Source organism: Notolepis coatsorum (genome assembly GCF_963971535.1).
Source record: "Notolepis coatsorum genome assembly, chromosome: 6".
Lineage (NCBI taxonomy): Eukaryota > Metazoa > Chordata > Actinopteri > Aulopiformes > Paralepididae > Notolepis > Notolepis coatsorum.
The window spans coordinates 110,804,721-110,818,534 of NC_140170.1; the positions used below are offsets into that span (position 1 = coordinate 110,804,721).

General features: G+C 43.1%; 1 protein-coding gene across 1 annotated transcript in view; it reads left to right on the forward strand.

Annotated features, from left to right (window-relative positions):
* Nucleotides 1–10,974, forward strand: part of aurka (aurora kinase A) — a 37,972-nt gene extending 26,998 nt beyond the window's left edge. The window contains exons 7-9 of the mRNA XM_084316116.1: nt 5,248–5,396; nt 5,597–5,771; nt 8,629–10,974. Of these exons, the coding sequence (XP_084172242.1) occupies nt 5,248–5,396; nt 5,597–5,771; nt 8,629–8,814 (510 nt within the window). The 3' untranslated portion in view covers nt 8,815–10,974. The remainder of the gene's footprint in view (nt 1–5,247; nt 5,397–5,596; nt 5,772–8,628) is intronic.
* The last annotated feature ends 2,840 nt before the right edge of the window (nt 10,975–13,814 follow it).

The window sequence follows — 13,814 nt, forward strand, 5'->3', positions numbered from 1 at the left end:
GACGGCCACGGATAATAAACTATAGATTTATATGGAATTCGTTAAACTGATCCGTTGTCTTACTTATTATTAAACATATTATTTATTTTTCCCAAATGAAGGTTGAAAGTCTGTCTCCGTCACAAGCGTAATGTAGGATAGACCGGTCTATCCTATTTACGCGCAACCAATGAGTATCGAGAGAGAGACCGACCGGTCTATAGAGAGCACAACTCATTGACTGCCTTAGCTCCTTTCGTGACTGTGATGCAAGGCTTGCATCACAGTCACGAAAGGGGCTATGACTGCCTTAAATTAGCACACACAAATCATCTCCAGCTAACGTTATTTATTTAAATTGTTCCTGTTAATTAATAATCTTTAGACCGGTCTATCTCTCTCTCTTGATAGACCAGTCTATCCCACATTACGAGCAACCAATGAGTCTATCTGACAGCCATGGATAATAAACTATAGATTTAGATTCAATGTCGACGCCTTTTAAATATAATCAACGTTCCCGCATTTCTGTCGGCTTTATCGTTTTATGACCGACATCTGATAGTGTATGTGCCAATAATAACGATAATAATGTGTTTAGCCTATATTAAAGTCTAATTGTTTTTTCAGCCTGTTAATTCAGTATTTAACTTCTTGAATTCATATTAACCTGTTCCACCCGTGGTGAAAATCTGCCTAAAATATATACCTAGGTAAATGGAATATTGCTCCACTTCTACAAGGACCATTTGCATATTCTTGGTATCTAGGTACATCTATGGACCTCCGGGAATGTATTCAGTGTCAGAAATATTGTCTATTACTAGGCTTGCTTAAATTGTGATGAAACAAAGGAGAATATGAATTATGATTTTTCTTTGCATCTTTGCATTTCGCTGTAGACCGCAGCAGCTGGTGATAGGCTATATTTATATTTCTATCACCAGCTGCTGCGGTCTACAGCGAAATGCAATTCATGCCACGAAACTGCCTAAAATATATTATATACAGGGGAGGAAATTAGGCCACTTTACTGGCTAAATGCTAGTATTTTTTACGTTTGGCTGGTAAAAAAAATCAGATACCCGCCAGTTGGCTGGTAAGCCAAAAAGTTCGTTTCCTCCCCTGCTGGCGAGTATACAAAAAAATAAAACATTCTGCAATCACTGCACTGGCAAACGGTGCGCGTCTTCTGAGTGTTCGCTTTAGTTGACAGTGCCACGAGAGCACTGCACAAGACCACCCGCGGACATATAATGTTTAATAAACGTTTGCGCAGTGCTGGCCAACCCGCGGACATATAATAATAAAAGTCCCACGGTACTAGGCTAGCCATCAGGAGCACTCGCAAACAGATAACGTTAAACACAGCAGAAGATGGAAAACAGACAGACTGACCAACGGGGAACTGCATCCAACCCTAGTACAACCCTCGAGTATAAGTTACTAAGGACACATTTAAATCACAGAGGTGTAATGTTAGTCTACTGGAACTGTATACAGTGGTTAGCTTCTAGTTAGCGTTTTAGCTATAGCTGCTTGCTAGCTAACGTTAGCCCCGTGTGCTCAAAGCAGCCAGCTAGGTGTATCGGTTATGACTATAATGTTTCCAAAAAAGCACCGGACTACGACGTAAGGTTAGACATTTTATTTCATGCTCAAAAGCCCCTGGCTTGCACATCGCAGTCACGAAAGGGGCTAGCTCAACCAGTGCACTGTGCACAACAGCACACCAACCCAACTGACGTTACCACTTGACGGTACTTCACAGCACTGTCGTAAGACCACCATGCTGTCTTAAAGGCACAGTGTGCCTACCCAGATGCATACACAACATTGACGCGGCTTGACATACAAAGAAGTAATTATCACAATTAGCGATTTTTTTTGTCTGGTAAAAAATCTGTTTGGCTGGTAAAAAAAATCAGATACTCGCCAGTTGGCTGGTAAGCCAAAAAGTTAGTTTCCTCCCCTGATTATATACAATATATCGTTTTCTATATAATTGTATCAACGGATAGTAGGTAGTGCACACATGCACTGCATGGCACAATATAGGGTGAATGTCTCTAGCCGAGAGGGGCTGCCGATTTGGGGGGGATAGATTCGGTCAGGTGTGGCTGGTGATGTGAGACGCGCGGCCGCTTGTGTGCACCTCGAGGCGGGCAGCGTCAGCGCGAGGCAGCCCCCCCCCGCATCTCTCCCAGACCCGTCAATAGTCACCCTAACCCCGCTACATTTCTACCCAATGTCAGGGTTTTTTATAACGTTAGCGTTTTGCCATTTCCTGACCAATATGCGTAAATTTTCTTCTTCTAATGAGCACAATGTGAGTATAATGTGCAGCTGGTTGAAACGCTGGGATATTATGTATAAAATGTAGAAATGAATATGAATGGCCTCCTTCCCTCAGAGCGAGCCCGCACATAAAATCACGCGGAAGCCGCTGGAGCTCATAGCGAGGGGGGCGTACTAGCGTAGGTCAGTGGCCAATCGGCGCAAAGCGGGAACCCGGAAACACGAACGCGTTGGTAAAAGCATAGACGCGTACCGGTTGGGTGGAACAGGTTAAAAACAAATGTTATGGACATCCAATTTAATTCTCTGCTTATTTATTAATATATTGCTGATGCAGTTTGTCGCATTGATCGATAGTTCTATTGAAGCCCATTACCACCATCCTCTCGCTAAACAACTTGTACACCGTGTTGTTTTTATGAGTGGCCACAAGTAGGCCTGCCGCGATAAGCAATAAATCGATTAATTGCCGCGATAATTTAAATGAATGCAATGATTTTGACGGGCGCGATTAATTGCTATTTGCGCGTTTGTTTTAATGAGGCGGAACCAGTGTCCCTTGTCAGTCACTGTCCGTGTTGGGAGGCGGGCCGCTGGCTTTACTACAGCACAGCACAGGAGCTCCGTGGGGCAACACCACATAGCTTAACTACATTTCTCAATAGTGTTGCTCCTTTTAACCAAGTAGCGTTATTTGTAGTGTAATGTTAGAATAACACAGAATAACGTTAATACAATTACATGCATCATTGTTTACAATGAACGGGTGGGGCTAGTCAAAGGACTGGATACGGGGACAAGTTAAACATGAATTAATTTATTATAACAGGTCGTTTTCGAGTCGTGCTGCAGTGCCTACGCACCACAGCTATTCTATTATAATACTGCTTTGACGCTTCCTCCTCATCGTTGATTGCCTGTAGTAGCTGCATCTAACGTTAGTAGCTAACGTTAAAACTAAAAAACACAACCGGACGAGACAAGTTGTCGGCTAGGATAATCACAACAATACTTCCGGTCCGGTCGGTGGGCTTCAAAATAAAAGTCTTAAACACCGGAAAAGACGGAGCGGTGGGCTTCAAAATAAACGTTTTGGGAAATAAATTTCTCAAAAAAATTCTCTAACCGGTCGCAATAATATCGCTTATCGCGATATTTTCGGGGGCAATTAATCGCCCAGCAAAATTTGTTATCGTGGCAGGCCTAAGCAGCACGAAGATTATCTTACATTACTTGAGAATTAGAGTCGCGCTTGTAAGGCGAAGAATGTGCATGAATAGGTCAATAGCGTAAGTCCATTAGAATATTACACAGGAGATAATGAATACCACCTGTATCATAGGAATTATATCTATGGTACACTAGTAGGGCGGCAGGAGATACTAGTAGGGTCCCTCCGGTTGTAGGCCAGCAGGGGAGAGGATTTGTCGGTAACGAAAGTCTGGGTCAACGAGGAATAAGGAGACTCCAGGTACAGGAGACAGTGCAATAATCTCTTGATCCGCAGACTAACAACAGCTATTCTCCGGTATGCAGTGCAGCATGGAGGAAAGCTAGCCAGCCTCAGGCGTCCTAGAGGCGGGCTCGACGATGCTCCTCACAGGGTAAATCCCACACAGTTGTGGGTGTAGACGATTCTCCGCTCCATCAGATACAGGACCAAAGCAAATATAATCCAGCCGAAAAGGGCTCTGTAGTCGTCGGGTAGGTTATCCAGTGTACATATCCACACGGCCCTCGTCTAGGGCTCCTCGGATGACTGCACCAGGTTAAGCCGCCCAGCCTGGATAAGCACACTAGCTAGGTACGAGGAAGCGTTGGTAATGCTGGTCACTGTAGAACGGTAGCCGCACGATACACTATACATAAATAGACTATTACTGAATAATAGAATAGGTCGAACTCGACGGTACAGCGTTAAACTCTGACACTTCAGCTATCAATTCGCACGCGGTCTCAAGGCTCTATTTTGGGGCAAAACGGGCCCACTTCACAGCACGTTCTATCGTGGTGTGAGGCTTCAACTTATTGGGTAACATTAGTGATGCACGATATATCGGCCGCCGATATAATATCGGCCGATATGGCCGTTTTTTTACACATCGGTATCGGTCCGATATCAAGATAGGGCCGATATCCGATATTAAAATTTTTTTTTTTTTTTTTTTTTTTTTTATACATGTTTTGGCCTTAAATAGTTTCAAAATATCAGTCATTTCTGAAAATAAGTTACAAAAGTAAAAAAATTATGCGTTTTGGAAAATAGCTCTTTATTTGATTATCATAAAAAAGTGTTTTCTATACAGAGATATCGACATCGGTAAATATCGGTATCGGCCAGAACAGCAATATTAATATCGGTTATCGGTATCGGCCACAATTTTCACATCGGTGCATCACTAGGTAACATACTTCTGTATTCACCTGCGCCGTATTTATACGTTAGGTGAACAAACTAGTACCAGCCTTATTTCTGTCTCGTATTCTTGCGCAGAACCGGTCATGTCCAGGCATGTCTTGGCGGTGACTTTGAACTAGACATTGGGGGTATGGCCGTGGCGCCTAGTGGATCGCTGTCCAATAGGAGCACGAAATATTATGGTCTCTACTAGGTAAAAGGGATATTCCGTGTATATGTACAAAGAATACACAAGGGATATCAGACGATATACAAATACTATGCAATATATTTGGTCCGCGTTTGGTCCGATGAAGCGAACCGAGACCTACGTTTTCAGGCGGACCAGAGTTCGCGTGTTTGGTCCGCACCAGAGTTCGACTGAGCATTCACAACAGCCCAAAAAAAGCGGACTATCCGAGAAAACTAACTCTGGTCCGATAGTCCGGACCAAACTGCTCTGGTGTGAAAGCACCCTAAATGTCTATTTGCGGGTCCTTTGTTAAGAGTTTATATACTGTATCTGGCTGGTTGTCCTCAGCTACTGCTTTATGCTGCCTACTGTTTTCTAGTATATCATGGAGCTGGCGGATGCCCTGAAATACTGCCACTCAAAGAAGGTGATCCACAGAGACATTAAACCAGAGAACCTGCTACTGGGGGCCAACGGGGAGCTGAAAATCGCAGATTTCGGCTGGTCTGTCCACACACCCTCCTCCAGGTACACAAGGCGCATAATAAGCTATTATACAAATACCCATGGCTCTTAACACTCAAATTAAATGCTTGTTTTAGTAATGCATAAATCAGGACAAGTAGGTATTTAATTTAGAACTATGCTACATCGTTCTGAAATTGCTTACAACAGGGCCCATATTAATTTCCCCAACTGCTGTTGGCGGTTTCTCTCTGATCTTTCAGGAGGTCGACTCTGTGTGGAACCCTGGATTACCTGCCACCTGAGATGATCGAAGGGAGAACTCACGATGAGAAAGTGGACCTTTGGAGTCTGGGTGTTCTCTGCTACGAGTTCCTCGTGGGCAGCCCCCCCTTTGAAACAAAGAGCCATGAGGAGACCTACCGCAAAATCTCCAGGGTAAGGGATGGATAATGGAGCTGGCAGGGCAGTGTGATTTAAGCCTGAGCGTACCGGTACGAAAATAATATTGCGTCATAAATGGATCAATACAGTCCGTATTAATTTATTAATGTAGCGTTTTTTTTTCTCAAATGTAGCCAAGGGTAAAGACCCTAACCCTATCAAAACAGCAGTCAAAGGTGGGCGGCTAAGTGGCGCAGTGGGCAAGGCGCTCGCCACTAACGCAGGAGATGCTGGGTTCGAGCCCAGCTCTCTGCGTTGCTACCAGCTTGGCTGGTCGTTCGTACTAACACAATTGGGTGGGGATTGGACGTTGTGAACAGCGACTCCTACAGGTCGGTTGGTGCGCCTGTACAGCAGAATCAGGAAGTAACGGGGGCAGCGTGAGCCTCCCACGCGTTACTCCTCGCCACTGAGATCGCACTGCAGGTGAAAAGATGCGATGGCTGCCTCCTCGTGTACCGAGGGGACACGTGATGCAAGGCTTCGTCCTCACTGCAGCCGACCAGTGGGAGGCATAGTCTAGCAACGTTCGAGACAGGGGAGGGGAGAATTGGCGAGGCAAAATTGGGATGGGAGAAAAAGTGGATAAAAAAAAACTGCACAAAGTGTATATTTTCAGCACTACGTTTGTTTCATATTAGTGAAATATGAGTTCATAAATATCTCTGCGCATCCCGGTGGAAACCAGATGAATTAGAAGGAAATAAAGGAAGCTTTATGACATTACCATAATAATATATTCATATTTCTAATTGCATATGGCAAAGTTCAGTACTGTTATCTACAAAAAAACCTGTAAATCATCTGCCCTTTATTCATTTGCTTAGATCTTTTTGAACGTTTGCCAGTGTTTGCATCGTGTTATTCACTGTCTAATAACAAAAATATTCTCCTTTTTGGTTCATTACAATTTACTCAAAGCATAGTAACGGACACAATATTTCTGACACTGGGAATACATTCCCTGAGGTCCCTAGATACCAGGAACTTGCAAATGGACCTTGTAGAAGTGGAGCAATCTTCCATTTACTTTGGTATGTATCTTTAGGCAAATATTCTGAAAATATGGCTAGGGCTTATAAAGTTAAATGACGTTGGTATGAGATCTTAATTCATTGCCTAATTGCCTTAGTCTTTAGATGGCTTTTTTCAATTTAATTTCAACCTTCTCTTGAGTTATCGAAATATCATAGATGTATTTCTGGGTCTTGATAATATAATGAATGAATAAATAATAATATTGTTTTGTGATCTGACGGACACAGCATCAAACCTGTCCAACTAACGGATGCTCCTCATTGAAAATGAATACAAAATAGACGACTGACTGACACAATGGATCAATGTAGCCATAGCCCCTGTGAAATCTGGGGGTAATTTTCTATTATCGGTCTAGCCCAATATTAGTCCAGTGCGAATATAATATGTAGGGTATAAAGTCTTAATTTAAGGTATTAAAGTCTACATTTCATTTGCCCAGGTACTAAATTTGTTGTGGGGCGTAGTTCGGCCTGATTCAAACCGGAGGTTACCAAGTAGCCTAGGCTATAGCAATATGAAAGACTCACTTCAATTTAAATATTTTTTTATCCACTTTTTCTCCCATCCCAATTTCGCTGTGCCAATTCTCCCCTCCCCTGCCTTGAACGTTGCTCGCATATGCCCCCCACTGGCCGGTTGTAGGGAGAATAGAAGCCTTGCATCACGTGTCCCCTCCGATACACGAGGACGTACAGAGGCTCACACTACCCCCGCCATTTCCTGTCTCTGCTGTGCAGGCGTCCCCCAACCGACCTGTAGGAGTCGCTGTCTACAAAGTCCAGATTACCACCCATCGACTTCCACCCGCTAACTCTGCCAATTGAGTTAGTATGACGGCCGGCCCAAGCCGGAGGCAACGCAGACAGCCAGATTCGAACCCGGTGTCTCTTGCGTTGGTGACGAGCGCAATGTCCGCTGCGCCACCCAGCCGCTGCGCCACCCAGCCGCCCAATTTAAATGTTTTTTTATTAGTAATTAATGATGTTCAAAAATAAAATGGACCCACCTGGCTGCCTGCATTGCAAGGCAGTTGCTATGCAACATACATACCAACGACTAGCTGGCATTCTTTTTTTCATTTACCAGGGCCGAACGCTATTTTAACGTAAATTGGAATCAAATCATAGCTGTGGATATACGCTCATTATACCATGCCTATGGACTAATCATATTGCTTGATTTAAGTTACCCATTTTATAATATTGAATACGTATATTAAATGTTTTTGTATTCAAAGTCGTTTTTTGCAGGGCTACCGGGAGCTTGTATGGAACATGCAATAATTTAAATTGGCACGCAAGTGCAGTTCAGGGTTTTTTTTTTTTGCTTGTATGATCATGAATTACTCAAATGATTTACCTCTGTGATATTAAAATGGCTTACGGTTAACTTGTTGAAACCTGAAATCCTAAAGAAAATCTAGTTGCATACAGCATGACTTGCGTTATAATTTGGGGAAATGTGAACTAGATGTAGACATAATGGGCTATAACTCTAAATGACACCAGTATTCTCCTTTAGAGAAATCTGTGTATAAAATAAACGTGTTTCCGGTTAGATTCCCGGGCAGCATGTTGAAGTGTCCTTGAGCAAGACTGCTCCTGATGAGCAGGATGGCACCTTGCATGGTTGCCTCCGCCGTCTGTTGTGTGGAAGAAATTGTAAAGCGATTTGGATCAAAGCGCTATATAAATGCAGCCATTTACCATTTCCAATCCTCATTAAATTATCAGTTGTTTTTTTAATCATAACTGATTTGATTGTCTGCGGAAAAGTAAGTATTTGCCCTAAAAATTTCTTTCCCATCTAGGTCGAGTTTAGTTACCCTGCTCGGGCTAATGTCAGTGCTGGCGCCAAGGACTTGATTGGTCGGCTCCTGAAGCACAACCCACTGCACAGGCTGCCTGTCCACGGAGTCCTGGCCCACCCCTGGGTGGTTGAGAACTCTACCAAGAAGCCCACCACCCTGTCCAAAGGCACGGAGCCCTGCAAATGAATACCATTTTCTCTCGCCGCCTGCGGGCAGAACAGTGCACATTAATACCACAAGGTGTTTAAAGAGGGCAGAGTCTTACATATTCGGTTGGCCAGAAATGCCGGCCGTGCGGGCCAGGGGTACAAAACCTACAGACCTGTATTTGAGGCTGATGTCTGATCAGCTTTTACCACTCTATTCACTGTGGATTACTTGATTGCTTCCTTTCTTTGTTCATATGGATCTTTTGTCTGCTGTCATCTTGAGCCGTTCTGTCTTGTTTTGTTCGTTCTGCCTTTTTTCTATCTTTGTCATACCGATGCCATTCATGTGTATAAATATTTTCTTTTTGTAATTAAGGTTGAATGGCATATATTGTTAACTATAAAATGTTAAATGGTAATGAAAGTTGTATTTAGTACCCAGTCTATGTTCTGAGCACAGATTCTCTTTCAGAAACACCCGTCTTCATACTTGGTTCCACACAGTCACACCTGGGAGCTGCCCAGTATGACCACATTGACGTTTGGCCACTGAGCAACTCTTCTGGAGCAGTTGGGCGTTAAGTACCTTGCTCAAGGGCACTTCAGTGGTTGTTGTTGAGGGACGGGGGAGTCTCCACTTTACCACCCATCCAGGGGATCGAACCAGCGGCCTTCCTACTACAAGCCTGCTGCTCTAACCTCTGCCCCCCCATTTCAAGCTTTTAATATTGTTCACTGTATTTAAAATGGATTGGTTTTAGAATTCCAGTTAACTGTCACGCATAGTAAGCAAGACTTTGCAGCCATAATGACCTCGCAATGGTTTGAGTGGTTTTTCTACAGTATTGAACTCTTTGCACCATGTGATTTTGTCAAGCCTTCTGTAGGTGTGTTCTCTTGTCCACCAGGTGGCACTCAATGCACAGTAATGTAGTGACACTTAAAATGCTACAGTTTTTAAATGTAGAGTCTGGGAAAACAATTGTGAAATGTGGTGTTTTTTGTAACTATTCAGTGTTTCCCACAGGATTTTCAGGGACTATGGGGGTTGACCCTCTAGGTGGGTCCGGGGGCATGCCCCCCTGAAACTTTTTGTGTACCGTACAGTTTAAAGTTAAATGCATCAATCTGGTGCATGAGAGCAAAATAAAAGAGGCTAGATCTATGATGAACTTTGTGGTCAAAACAGTCGACTAGACTAGTGCTTCCCAATCCTCTCCTCGAAGCACCCCAGCCGTTCAATGTATTTTTCTGTTTTTCTCCCATCCCAATTTCGCCTCGCCAATTCTCCCTTTAATTCTCGCCTCGCCAATTCTCCCTTTAATTCTCCCCTGTCTCGAATGTTGCTAGACTATGCCCCCTACTGCAGTGAGGACCAAGCCTTGCATCACGTGTCCCCTCCGGTACACGTGGAGGCAGCTGTTGCATCTTTTCACCTGAACAGCGCGCGTCTATTCGAATACCAACGAAGTTTTGCGAATCTGATTGGCCACTGACGTTTCTGGTCATGTGACATGTGCGCCCAATCGCGTGATGAGCTGTGTCTGCCCATTTCCACGTTGAACAGCCTGCAAACTACCTAACGCCTAGTTTATCACTGGTTAAGCTTAGGCGACTCTTTTGAAGTTGGTTAAGGTTAGAGTTTGGAATCAGGGCTGGCATTCTATCGCCATGCTTTAAGACAAACTAACCTTAACCAACTTCGAAGAGTGCCTAAGCTTAACCGTCGAAAGAACTTGCAGTCACACGATTGGAGCACATGTCACATTACCAGAAACGTCAGTGGCCAATCAGATTAGCAAAATGCACAACGCCGTTGGTATTTAATATAGGCGAACAGCGCGATCTCTCAGTGGCGAGGAGTAACGTGTGGGAGGCTCACACTGCCCCCGATACTTCCTGATTCTGCTGTACAGGCGCACCAACCGACCTGTAGGAGTCTCTGTCCCCACCCACCAGCTTTCCCACCCCTAACACTGCCAATTGTGTTAGTATGAACGACCAGCCAAGCTGGTAGCAATGCCGAGATCTGGGCTCGAACCCAGCATCTCCTGCGCATGGCGCCCACTTAGCCGCACAGCCGTTCAATGTATTTGTTCCACCACCAGCACACCTGATTCAACTTAACTAGCCCCCTTTTTTTTTTTTTTTTTTAATTATTGGTCTTTTTCCCCCTCCATTTTCCTCCGATTTTCTCCCATCCCAATGTTAGTCGTATGCCAATTCCCAGTCCCTTCCTGGTCGCTGTGCACTTACCCCCCACAGTCAGATCATCTGGGAGAGTGGAGGCTACCACGTGCTTCCTCCGACACACGTCCAGCCAATCACCGCTTCTTTTCACCTGGCAGCGCGGATTCTCATCGAGAGGGCGTAGCGTGTGGGAGGACCACACTATCCCCCTCGAGTCCTATCCGCGCTTAGCAGGTGCCCCGACCGAACTGTAGGAGTCGCTGTTTACAACGACCCGGACCCACCCCGCCAGCTTCTCCCACCCTCTAATACAGCCAATTGTATTAGTGCAGACGGCCAGCCAAGCTGGTGACAACCCCGGAGCTGTGAGCTGGATTCGCCTGGCTGGTGACTAACGCAATCTCCGCTCAGCCACCTAACCGCCTTTAACTAGCCCTTTTATTAGTTGAATCAGATGTGGTGGTGGTGGAATTTAACAAATTCATGGAACTGCTAGGGTCCCTCGAGGAGAGGTTTTGGTAACCACTGGACTAGACTAGAGCATACAAGCCATCAAAGAAATTAAGCAAAAGTAGTTACCTGTGTTGAACTGGTTCTTTTTTTTAGAAAATAAAAAAATATAGTGGATTACTATTACGACTACTACCACTGCCAATACTACTGATACATCCCTATTGACAAACTATTTAAAAATAAAAATAGTAAATTTTATTTTATATTTTATTAAATTTTTCATTATACAACTGTGGCGAGCCGCCACAATCTATAATTAATGGGAAACCTGCCTTTAAATAAAGAGTTTTAGTGTGTATATATAAACGTGTCCCTAGTTCTAGTGTAAGAACGAACTGTCGCTCGACTTGATGGTTTAAACTTTGTAGACTATATGGGATATATTTTCTTTTTGAAATTGACATTGAATTCTATACTGATCTTAGTCTATCATTTCCATAATCAAATCATGTTGCCATGCGCCTTTCAATGCCTACGCCATTATAGGCCCATCTGCTCCACCTGGATGACATTGAAGTAGGTGAATTTATCTTCTATAGCTGCATGGCCTAATAATTTGTGTAGGCCGGTGTCTAAGGAGATTGCTTGCTTATGCATCAGGTAGCTTGATGCTTCAACAGATGGGAGTTTAAGCCACTTGGAAATAAATCATTTGTCCAGATGTTTTCTGAACATCATCGGTGAACATGTGAGACTGAGGCCCTGCCTGCAGCAAAAAATCTGGCACATCTTCGCCTGCTCTGTTGCAAATCTTTTTCTGTCTCAAATCTAGCCTATATCAATTAGTATTAACAAAATATATAGACTGTCCTTGTGTTGATTGGCGACTGTTAAATATAAATATATGGTCACAAGGTGTCGGCATGTAAATATATCTATGGCTTCAGGAAACTTAACTGCAATAGCCATAGCCTGCTTCATTTTGTGTGGGGGGGAAACCGAAACATGCTTCAGTTTCACAAGCCTGCAGTGCTAGCAGACATGGTCAAACTATAATAAATGAGTATTTAATCCATATGTTTTATATTTTATTACAGAGAAGAAAAAAATACATGTTTCTCACAGTTTTCATTACATAAAACCACACATGTTTACAATATAATTTCACTTGTTTATTCTTTGATATTCATTTTCACGATATATGATAACGATTTTGAGATATACATTCCATCTTTTTGAAACCACAATTACACTACACATACGGTTTTAGAACATTTCCACAGGACCCATTAGATTGCACAGAATGAAAAATGTCTTTATGCACATTTTCTTCTTTCATGATCTCTTCATTTTATGATTCAGACACCTGGATTCAGAGTAATCATTCAAATTCATCTCGAGGTACACAGTTCAAATGCACAATGAAAAGCATTTCGGAAACTGTCAAATTGAGTGCAAGAATGGCCTACAATTTAGGGTTAGCCGCTGTAACCTGCATGAACTGCAAATTATTATTGGAGGTCGAGTGCATTATTATATTATTAGCCTACTGAATTAACAGTTTAATAAACTGAGTTTCAAGTATCAGCCAGGTCAATTAGGCTCTACATTACTTGTGCTTTATGTAGAATCTAGAATCAAGATTTTGTTTTCCACCTCCCAGTTTCATATAGTTTGTGTCTGAATATCATACATTCAATGCATAGTTTGTGTAGCTGCTGTATACCAACTGATATTCTGTATGCATTTTCCAATATTGTAAACTGCTCGGGGAAGGTCCAAATTCCTCCTTTGTAAAGAACAATTTATAGTCGTAGAATGCATTCGAGTGTTTTAGAACACCGTGACTGTAAAATACTGCTGGTTATTGCCATTGTGTTATTTGCGTCCATAGGCTATATTATACGCCACATTCACAGTTGGAATATTGCGTATCAATCTTGAAGAAGAAAGTGGCATTTTTTTTTATAAACGTATCTTATTCACCATTAAATCACATTATACCGAATTGTTGTCCATAATCACAAACTTGATCGCTAAATGACGTGAATTCGCGGTGTGGGGGAAACGCCACAAGAGCGATGAAAAGACAAATAGCGTATATTTTTAATTTTGTTAAGGTCAATATTGTAAACCTGCACTCCACTGGGAAATATGTATATGTACTTTGTTCTCATATTTATACAACATTTATAATTGTCCATATAGTGTGTTGTGTGTCTCTCCACGTGTGTGTGTCGATGCAAGACTATGGGCGCGTAAACGTGTGCATGTGTTCTGTGCGCGCATTTTACGCATGAATTAAGCAGGGGGAGCTTGTGCCTATATCGGCTGCGTTCGTTGGGAATTCGAGTTAATTCACTAAATGGGGATTTGCAGGTGACTGTTTTGCAT